The sequence below is a fragment of the Pteropus vampyrus genome, unplaced genomic scaffold (genome assembly GCF_000151845.1).
Source record: "Pteropus vampyrus isolate Shadow unplaced genomic scaffold, Pvam_2.0 Scaffold123, whole genome shotgun sequence".
Lineage (NCBI taxonomy): Eukaryota > Metazoa > Chordata > Mammalia > Chiroptera > Pteropodidae > Pteropus > Pteropus vampyrus.
In genome coordinates, this window is record NW_011888904.1 from 5,035,510 (window position 1) to 5,045,355 (window position 9,846).

Below are 9,846 nucleotides of genomic sequence, written 5' to 3' on the forward strand. Positions count from 1 at the left end.
TTGGAATTGTTTTTCCAGGTGATTCCAACGAGTAGCCAAAGTTGAGAACCCTGACCCTAACGTCAGTCATGTCTAGTAGAGTCAAAGGTGATGCAATGTTCCAAGCCCTTTAAAAACAGAAAGCAGAAAGTAAAACCGTGATACCAGCTGAAGGTTTACAGCATATTTTATTTCTTTTTTGGTTGCAGCTGTCTCCTTCACAACCTACTACTGCTAAGATTGTTTAATAAGAGGCACTCCTCTACCCTCAGCTTCTGAGATGTTTCATTGGGTGGTCGTTATCTCAAAGGAGAGATAATTTTGTTTTAAAGTTTATTCTTTTCTTAGATGGATACTCTGCGGCTTGGGGAGCAAAAAGTGTGTCCAGGAAATCGTGTGAAATTTTGTCAGATCCCTGATATTCAGACTTAAGTTTCAATAACTGTTTTTGTTTGTTTGTTTGTTTGTTTTTGCCTTGTGTCTAAGAATTTAACATGTATTGTGTTTCCAATAGTTCCAATCTAATTTTGGCTAATTTCCAGAGTCAGTCAAAAGGGTTGTTCTCTTGCAGCCCTCCTACCAAGACACCTAGAAGAGCTGGAGCCAGCTGGCCTGTCTCAGATTCTAATAGGTATAGCAGGCTGTGAAGAGTGACTGGGTGGACGCAGCACTAGAAGAGCCGGTGGAAACATACTTTCCTTTGGCTGCCTGGCTGTTAGCCTAAAAAACAAAGGAGAGAGGAGATTGAGTTAGAGCAAACATAACCCTGTGCTTGACCCTCTCTTCTTTGCATTTGAAACCAGTAACACCTTCATTTTGATATTTTTCTCCTTATAGTGATTTTGCTGAATATTGTGGCTGATACCTACCTCTCCTTCTGTAACATGTTATCTCTTTTATCCCAGTTTTCTGAGTATAGGTTTGTGTCAGTTATTGGGAAAGTTTCTTTTTAGTACCAACAGTATTGCAACAACAGTACTAGAAATTAAAGCTGAGAAACTTCTCATTAGCATAGTGATAAAGGACGGGAGAGTTCCATCTTAACAGTGGGGGAGCTTGAAACAGCTGTTGAAGCAGTCTACTAAGAAATTGACCAGCTGTTACCACCAAGCATCAGGCAAGGTGCCGCTGAAGGCACCCTATTGCAAAAAATAAAAAATAAAAAAATAAAAAAAATAAAAATTTCCCATTTTCTGCCTAAATTTTCCACAAGACTATGCAATTTTTATGTAGTTATTATCAAAATATCATTTGATTCCCTGTGTTAATTCCAATTAAAGGTGAGTTTAGAATTATGAATCCTATAATAATATTCAAATGCCACTCAGCCTTACCAGGCCTTCGAGTCACCGTTACTATTGTTTGCTCTCTCTAGGACTTATTTCTTCATCTACAGTGATTTTCAAAGTCTGTTTGATGGACCTAAGCTCTTGTTAGAAATGGAAATTCTCCAGCTTGATCATCTAAATCTGAAACTTGCTGACTGTGGCATAGTCATCTGTATTTCAACAAGCCTGCCAGGGGACTCAAGCTTGAGAACCACATCTTAGATGATAAACTCAGCTTTCCTTTTGTGTGGATGGCCCTTTAGGCCCTTCCTGTCACAATCCCTCTATCATATTTGCTACATCTTCCCACCCCATCAGCCACACACCAGCACAGCCATACCCAGCTTGCCACCATCATAAGGTAAAGTACTCCCACTAAAATCTCACACCTCTGTTATGTGCCTAAAATGATTTTTTAAACTCCTCTGGGGCCTTCCTTTCCTTCAGTACTTCATTGCCAAACTCTTCTACTCTATTTCCATTTAGGTTGATCTGCATCTTCCCGCATGCTTAAGAGAGCTGTTAGGAAAATTCAAGATCTAAGTTAATGTACCACAAACACACTCTCATTTTCAGCAGCACCATGCTTGATGCTTGGCCCATCTGGTCAATTTCCCAGCAGACAACTTCGGCAGCTAATCCAAGCTGCTCCACTGCAAAGACTGGAATCTCCATTCTGTTATCACTCTCAAACAGATGCCCTCAACTATAGTCAGCAATCAACTGCTACATCTCTTTACCTCGATAGACCTGATTTCAAAACCATTCTCTTTCTTCTTTGCTCTTTTCTCCCGTCTAAGACCCACTCTGCCACCTGTATTTAATATTTAGTCTCATGCAATCCTGTTTCCTCTAAGTCCCTGTCTTCTCGATAATCCCTATTCTCCCGATCTTTACTCTCTCCTCTGGCTTCTGCTTCATATTTAAATATGACAAGCTCTCTCCTGTTTGGTTAAAATCTAAGCTCCCCGAAGGCAGTGGCTATGTATGCTTTGTTCACCTCAGTCCTTGACTCATTGTAGGTGTTCAAAAAGGAATGGTTACTAGTCAAATTAAAAAAAAAAAATCTGCCCTTATTTACCCTGGTAACTTTTCTGGGTCCTTCCCTGTCAAACTCTTGACTGTATACTTTCCCTCTCCTTTGTTGAAACTGTATTGTGGAGGCTCACTGACATGCTCCTAAATGCCAGTCTTTGCCTTTTCTAAGCCCTTATTCTGAATCTTTCTGTAGTGTGTTGTTATTGGAATTCTTGTGAATCCTTGGTTCATCCTATCATATTATTGCTGCTTGTCTTGGTGACTTCTCTTCTTCAACTTCTCAAAATGAAAGGTGTCCCTGGTTCAATCCTTGGCCCTCTTATCTTCCCTCTGAAGTGTCTCCATGGAAACTGTCCTCCAATCTATTGCCATCAACTATACCTTCAGTGTGGATAACTCAAAACTCTGTCTAGCCCTAACCTTCCTATTGAGTTGTAATGCCACATTTTCAAATACCTAGTAGACGGTATCTGGAGACACCTTTATGGCCTGCGGGAGGCCATAAAGCTTTTCCATGTGAGAGAGCCAGCCACCAAATGTTTACTCTATCAACTAGATAGGAGGTAGTAGCATCTTACCAGAGCTCGCTTCATAAAAGCCTCCTGAGTCGCCTTCTTGTTTGTAGCCTTGCCACTCCAGGCAGCCAGTGCACTGGCCTGCAGGGCTCGTCCATAAGAGAAACTTAGTTTCCAGGGCCTTGGCAGAGGGCAAAGGTTGATAGCATTGAGATTGAGAGTAGCATCCTCTTCACTCATACCTCCAGACAAAAAGCAGATGCCTAGAAGGACAGAAGCCATTCCACTTTATTAGTCTTAGTTTATGAGCCCTGTTTGAGAAAGCAAGCAATGAGCCTAAAAAAATATAATCTCTCAATCTGTTCTCTACTTGATTTACTGGGGACTGAGTCAGAGATATTAGTTTGCCTGTGCCGAGGCTAGTCAGGCAAAGGAGAGAAGGGCTTTGATAAATAAGGAGGGTGCTGAAATGCTGAGGAAACCAACGGATTGTGTGCATCTGGACAAACTCAGGTTTCGTGGAGTGCGAGGGGAAGTGCTGGCTGCCTGTGACATAGCAGAGGTCTGTTTGCTAGATAGAAGAATCCTAGATAAACACAAATGCTTATGAAACTCCTTCAAAGGATGAGGGCTAAGATCTCTAGTTAGAGGGGAAGGAAGGCCTTACCAGGAACAGCTGCAGGAACAGTACGGAAGAGAGCTGTGACAGTGGCCAGAGCTACTTGCTCTGGAGTATACTTCTTGGTGCAGGCATGTCCAGCAGTCACCATGTTGGGCTTCAGCAGGGTGCCCTCCAGATAAACATGATGGTCATTTAAGGCCTTGTAGACAGCAGCCAGGACCTGAAGGACAAGAGAGGTCAAAACAAGTGAAACCTAGAGCCAACCTTAGAGTTACCTGGCCTTGGCAATTTTTACACTGCAGGGATGCAGGATGAAAGAATTCCCAATGTGGTTTGACCAGAGCTTCCCGACCAGCTACTAGGCTTCATCAGGGCAATGTATTGCAAACTATAGCCAACATTGCATAATGATTCCAATGAAGAATATTTTATATTTTATATATAACAACTGACATATGTGAAGTAACAGCTATTACTTAAAAACAAGATTTCCAACTAGAATTAGGACTTTTATATTCAAGACTTACCTTCTCAGTGACATACTGGCAGTGTTCCAAGTCATGGTCTCCATCAGGAATTACCTCTGGTTCAACAATGGGTACCAGTCCATTCTTAAAAGGAAAAAGGACAGGACAGGGTGAAGCTCTGTTCACTGGGGCCCTTTCCTTAAGAGGATTTTCAACAGTTGCAATTAGTGTAAAATGAGCCCTTATGGAAAAATACCATACAGGTGATTTAAAGGCAATGAAAAGAAATGCAATGGGTTGTCTAGTGAGCATGGCTTAGCCAAAAAGGAACAATGAGGTTTTTTAAAAAAAGTCTTACTAGGAATGGGGCAAAATAAATGTTAACTCTAAATTTCCATATCTTATTCTAGAAACTATTCTAGCTTTCTCAGAACCTAATTGTCACCCTTGTAGAGCAGTCCAGCTTAAATCGCTAAGAAAGATATCTCATGTGTGAGTTAATTAAGGAATTCAAGAAGTGTTTATAATTCTGACTGGGAATCTTCAGGTGCATGCAACTCAGGGAACCCCAACACAGCACCCACACAAGCAAATCAGACTTAACTTGGATCCCTGATATACTTCAACATGTGTTGGAAACTTTAGCATCGGGTCACCATCCTCCAAGAAATTATTTGGATTGTGACTAGGTCAGAGTTATCACTCTGTCTTGGACATGGTGAAACATGGTTGATCAAGTGCTGTGGCCTCAAAAGCCTGAGCAAAGCACTTTTAGGACTCAGCTTATAGCACTTTGACAGAAGGGCAGCGGTTGATGACATTTGCCTTTTGGACTCATAGCTGGCTTGTGGAACCAAATCTTTCCTTACCACAGTTGGCTATAGAAAAAGTAGTGAAAAATGCCATCAGGATATACTGGTGAGAGAAGAGGAGGGCTCATGTGTAGTTATAGTAAAATTAGAAAGATAGACTCCGAAGAAGCTCCCGCCTGCTGATTTTTAGTCCACGAGGAAAGCAGAGCACCTGCTGACAGATGCTGGCATAGCGGGCCAGGGCATTGGCGTTTTCCTGGATAGCAAGGGTGGATGGACAATGGCTGTCGATCCTCAGCACAGCACGCCATTTTCCAAAATCAACACCATCTTTCTTATACTGAGCACAGAGCTCAGAAAGGCCATCAAGCCCTGCAAGTCACAAAAGAGAGAATGGCTTCTTTGCACCCCTGTCCCTCATCCATGGGGCTGCAGATAAAGTGAATGAGTTCTCTCTTGGATTAGCTCTTGGTCAGCAGAGCTTGAGAACTGAAAACATCCAGGCAAATAAACATTGATCCAATACTGAGCCAAAGAACCTGAATTTAATAAATACGGTTTGATATACATAGTGGATACACAAGAAGACTAGGGGGAATTAATATTTGTTACTGTGTTCCAGGCATGATTCTAGGTATTTTGTACACCTTTTCTCATTTAATTATCATAACAACTTTAATAGTTAATATTATACTCAATTTATAGATGTGGATTTCGAGGCTCCATGCGGTTAAGTGACTTAACCAAATTTGCATAGCTGAAGAGTGACAGAGCGGGGATTCAAATTCTGCTTAGCTAACCCAATGCTGTGGTTTGTACTTGTCTACTTGGGCAAAATTATCTAAGTAGTAAATGATGCAACCGGGATTCAAACCCAGGTGTGAATATTATTTTTAGAGAAAAATCCAGCAGCAGTAGAACGGTCCCAGGTGATCTCAAAGCCTGGGACCTTTCTACTGCTGCTGGATTTTTCTCTAAAAATAATATTCCCAGGTACGGAGTATCTTCTCTGTGCAAGACATTATAATAAGTACTTTATATACTTATATAATAAGTACTTTATATACGTTGTCTGATTTAATGTCCAAAACTATTCTGCAAAGCAGATATTGTTATCTTTAAAATGGACTCAACATTTAAGTGACTAGCCTGAGTCACACAGTTAGTAATAGAGGACCTGGGATTGAAAATCAAGTATACATAGCTCTAAAACCAGTGTGATACTCGTATTTTGTTTTCCCTTGCTCATTTCAAGCATATATTGGCATGATTCATATCAGTAGGCAATATCCTTACCTTGAATGATGGTTTCTTTGTTTGTTCCAGCAAGGGGAGCACCTCCTTTGTCTAACTGTGAATATAAATAATTAACAAGTAATTAGCAGATGTCAGGTGTCCCAGTAAAACACAAGCAGAGCCCCTGGTGTTAACGAATAGTTCTAATCTTTCACAAACTAAGGAGTTGAATTAAGAAAGGAGTATTAATCATTGGGAGGGACACGATTCAGTCCACAGCAGAAGGAAAGTTACCTGGAAGGAACAATGTAAGAGTGCCAACCTTAAGAGGATGAGGAGCACAATCTGGAGCTTAGTAAATAAGAAGCAGTCTGATAGCACCTGAGATGCAGAGGTTCCATATAAGAGCAGCTTCCCTTAAATGATTCATTTGTTTATTCAAGAGACATATATTGAGCACCTGCACATCCCAGGCACTGTGTTGTAATAGAGAATAACGATGCAGCCTCTACTCTCAGTAGAGCAGAGGCTAAGTTCATGAGCCGGAGAGGTAGACAGTCTGGGCTGAAATGGCTCCAATTTTGCCTTTGCTGTGGGCAAATTATTTTACCCCTGGTCATGCCTTCTCTAAAATAAGGATAAAAATTGAGTCTACCTCCAGTGGATGTGAGGAGGATTAAACGAGTGCCTGGAGTTGTAAGCACTCGTTGAATACTAATGCTCACTCTTGAGAAGCTCACGCAGTTTGGAAGACCTAGTTACAGCAGCACTGTAAGTGCTTTAATAATAATAGCTATCATGCCCTGAAAAATAATTATGTAATGGGGACTGTTTTGAAAACCCATTTCATCTTTATAAGAACCTTATGAGGTAGGTACTATCATTCCCATTTCAGAAATGAGGAAACAGAGACACTAAGAGATTTAGTACCTTATAGAAAACGGTTGAAAGAAAAGGGCTTTGGAAGAAAAGTCTAGAAGAGGATCCGTTCTCAAGAGGAAGACGTGATGGAAAGGAGTGAGAGCAGCACTTAAGTAATGAGAAAGTTCAGAGTGTCAGCCCTGCTCCAGCCCCTGCGCTGGTAGCTTGGCAGGGGTGAAGCAGAGATGTGAGGGGAGTGGAAGTATTCACCTTGATTCCCACCACGATCCCCTTTTCCTTAAGGATGTCTCTGAACAGCTTCCCGTGGCTGTCCTTCTGGTAGAGGGTCTCATGGAACAGGATCACGCCCCCGATGCTCTGGCTGATGGAGCTGTCCACGCTGAAGAGGATTTCTCGGAACTGCCGGCGGTTCTCCTCGGTGTTCTCCACCTTGATCCTCTGCAGGCGGTTTCCCATTGTGCCTATGGTGGGTGTGCGCAGGCGGCATGAGGAGCAAGCCTGGCTTTCCTGCCGCCCTTCTCGGTGACACCGTCTCAGCGGCCCTCACCAGGCTTGACAGCAAGGCTTTCTTTTTTATTCATATCTTCGGACCTCCTCATGTCTTTTCTTTTTTCTTTCTTTCTTTTTTTTTTTTTTTTTTTTGGTCTCCCCTGGGAGACCTTGGGTGCTGTAAGGATGCTGGTTAGGAAGTGTATGGGGTGGGCGTGTCCGGGTGGGTAGGTAAAGCCCTCCAGCCTCTCTAGACCCCCCTTGCTCCAGTCCTCAATCTGATTGGATGTACATACAGTAGAAGGAGGAGCGGGGCAGGCTGTTGACTTCTCTGGCTTTTATCATTCTATGGTGGCATGCAGGCCTGCCACAGCTCTCCCTTGCACCATCTTGGGCTTCTCTCAACCGCAAGCCCTTCCCTGGGCCGGATGCAGACACTTTCCTGCCCTCACTGCCTTTCCTTGGCTTTCTCCTTAGCAGCAGAGGGCTGTGCATCTGACCTCGTTCTGGCTACTGAATTCCTGGCCCTGCTATAGCCTAGATTCAAATGATCTCTGGCAAGGGGCCTTAAAATGGAAAGCTCGAGCCTCTGTCCTTGGTTTTCAGAAACCTGCATACTGGAATGACAGGATTCGAAAGGTCTATGCTTACGGAGTCTTCCGCTCCCACCCCTTTGTGCATAAGCCTTTACTCCTCTGACAGGAGAGAGAATATGACCATCAAGTTGCCTTTGCTGAGTGTAGCTACAAGAGTACTTTTGTTGTATGATGTTCCTTGCACTCACCTACAGACTCATCGGCAGCCAGGATCCCCTTCCCATTGGCAACGATGCGCCGGGCAATATCTGAGAGCTCCTTCTTTTGTTCTGCGGTGAGGGCTGGAAATTGGTGGGCCATGGTGACAGGTCTGGAAAAGAGTGCAGGAGAGTCCTGAACAGAACTGTGAGTGTCTCAAAAGGACTCATGACCAAGGCAGCCAGGGTGTGCAGACAAGCCCTGTAGGCCCCTCTGACATTTCCAGCCCATTTCCACAAATGAAGTCTGAGTTTTTTCCCCCTTCAGCCTAACTATGCAGTTAGCCATAACAAGTAAAAAAGTGAGTCGCCAAATGTTCACAGTGATCCTAAACTGAATGCCTTCCAGGAGACCTTTGGGATCACTGATTTTGAGACTGAATCAGCTAATTAATGACCCATTCAAATATGACAAATAGAGGGCACTGCAAAAATTGACTGTCTCTCTCTTCTGTGGATTCTTGATGCTATCAGGTGGCCTGGATGGCCTGAGGCCAAGACACTGAGGCTTTTGGTTTGTGTGGCCATTCTCTACTTTGTTCTGTTAGCCTATAGCACCAGATTATTCTAAGCTTGAGAGGAGAATACACCATTTGGCCTTCATGTTAACCTCTCTTCAGCTTTGGTACTTAGTGTGTAAGCCACCTTTTTCTTATATTCAACTACCTATAAGATCATTTGAGGCAGATGGGGAGGATTTTTACTAAGTGCCCCCGGACTGAAGGTCCCCATGGGGCCCAAGGATGCTGAAGTCATGTGGTTATCCCTGCTTCAGTAATTCTCAGCTTCAGTGCTTTATTGAAGAGAGACTCTGCCCCGAAGACCCCTACTCAAACAATCTCCTCAGTAGTGGGCCTCTGAAGGGATTCACTGCCCCTGTTCAGCTGCCACTTTGGGCTACTCTTGAAAATGGAGCCCCACAGGGCTCTTATCTTGTATGTTAGAAAGAGTGATTTTGCATAGGTTGAGCTATCAAAGAGAACAAATCAGTGAAGAGTATCTTGAGTAGTTTCCTACCCAATCTGGTGGCCTCCTGTCTGCCTCACACACTCATACACAGAGTAGGTGCCCTGTGCCTGCATTCTACTTTCTGGAAGCCCAGAGGCATCTCAGTTCTCCTCAATCCACTCAGCAATGAGGTAACCAGCCCAGGCATTATCTTTATTAATTAATGAGCTAAGACTCGAAGAAGCTTACTGATTTGTCCAAGGTTTCAGCTAGGGTGAAGCAGAGCTTCCTACCCAATCCTGTCTCTCATGGCAAATTGATTTCTTCATATTTTCTGTATCCCTTCAAGGCAGGCTCTCAGTACCCTGTCCCTTGATATAAGAAGTCGATGGCTGCTGAACTAATTCATGAGAAGCTATAACTGACACCACTCCCATTATTGCCACTCTTTCTTCAACAGGCTCTTGTCTGAAAAGAAGGAAACTACAGTGATGTCACTGGGTACCAGGGCAGGCTAGTGGACAATAATCTCTAGAGAAGCTGATCTTCCAAGGCTCCTCCCATCCCAGTCACCTGACGGTTGTGTTGTCTCTGTTGATTAGTTAGCCCTGATATTGCAGTCAGGGATTTTTAGCTTTGGACCTGACCTCCAGGTCTTCATGCAGATAAAAGTGACATTCAGGCCAAAGGGCAAATTTTCTTTCTCAGTTTAGGAATTTGCACAAAGGAGTTGACAA

At 43.3% G+C, this 9,846-nt stretch overlaps 1 protein-coding gene across 1 annotated transcript in view; it reads right to left on the reverse strand.

The window, feature by feature from the left end:
• Positions 1 to 430: 430 nt before the first annotated feature.
• The window catches only part of ALDOB (aldolase, fructose-bisphosphate B), a 12,776-nt gene continuing 3,360 nt past the window's right edge, over positions 431 to 9,846 (reverse strand). Inside the window, exons 2-9 of the mRNA XM_011366281.1 lie at positions 8,153 to 8,274; positions 7,129 to 7,340; positions 6,058 to 6,112; positions 4,973 to 5,133; positions 4,010 to 4,093; positions 3,528 to 3,702; positions 2,924 to 3,123; positions 431 to 699 (exon numbers count right to left, since the gene is read on the reverse strand). Of these exons, the coding sequence (XP_011364583.1) occupies positions 604 to 699; positions 2,924 to 3,123; positions 3,528 to 3,702; positions 4,010 to 4,093; positions 4,973 to 5,133; positions 6,058 to 6,112; positions 7,129 to 7,340; positions 8,153 to 8,264 (1,095 nt within the window). The 5' untranslated portion in view covers positions 8,265 to 8,274 and the 3' untranslated portion in view covers positions 431 to 603. The remainder of the gene's footprint in view (positions 700 to 2,923; positions 3,124 to 3,527; positions 3,703 to 4,009; positions 4,094 to 4,972; positions 5,134 to 6,057; positions 6,113 to 7,128; positions 7,341 to 8,152; positions 8,275 to 9,846) is intronic.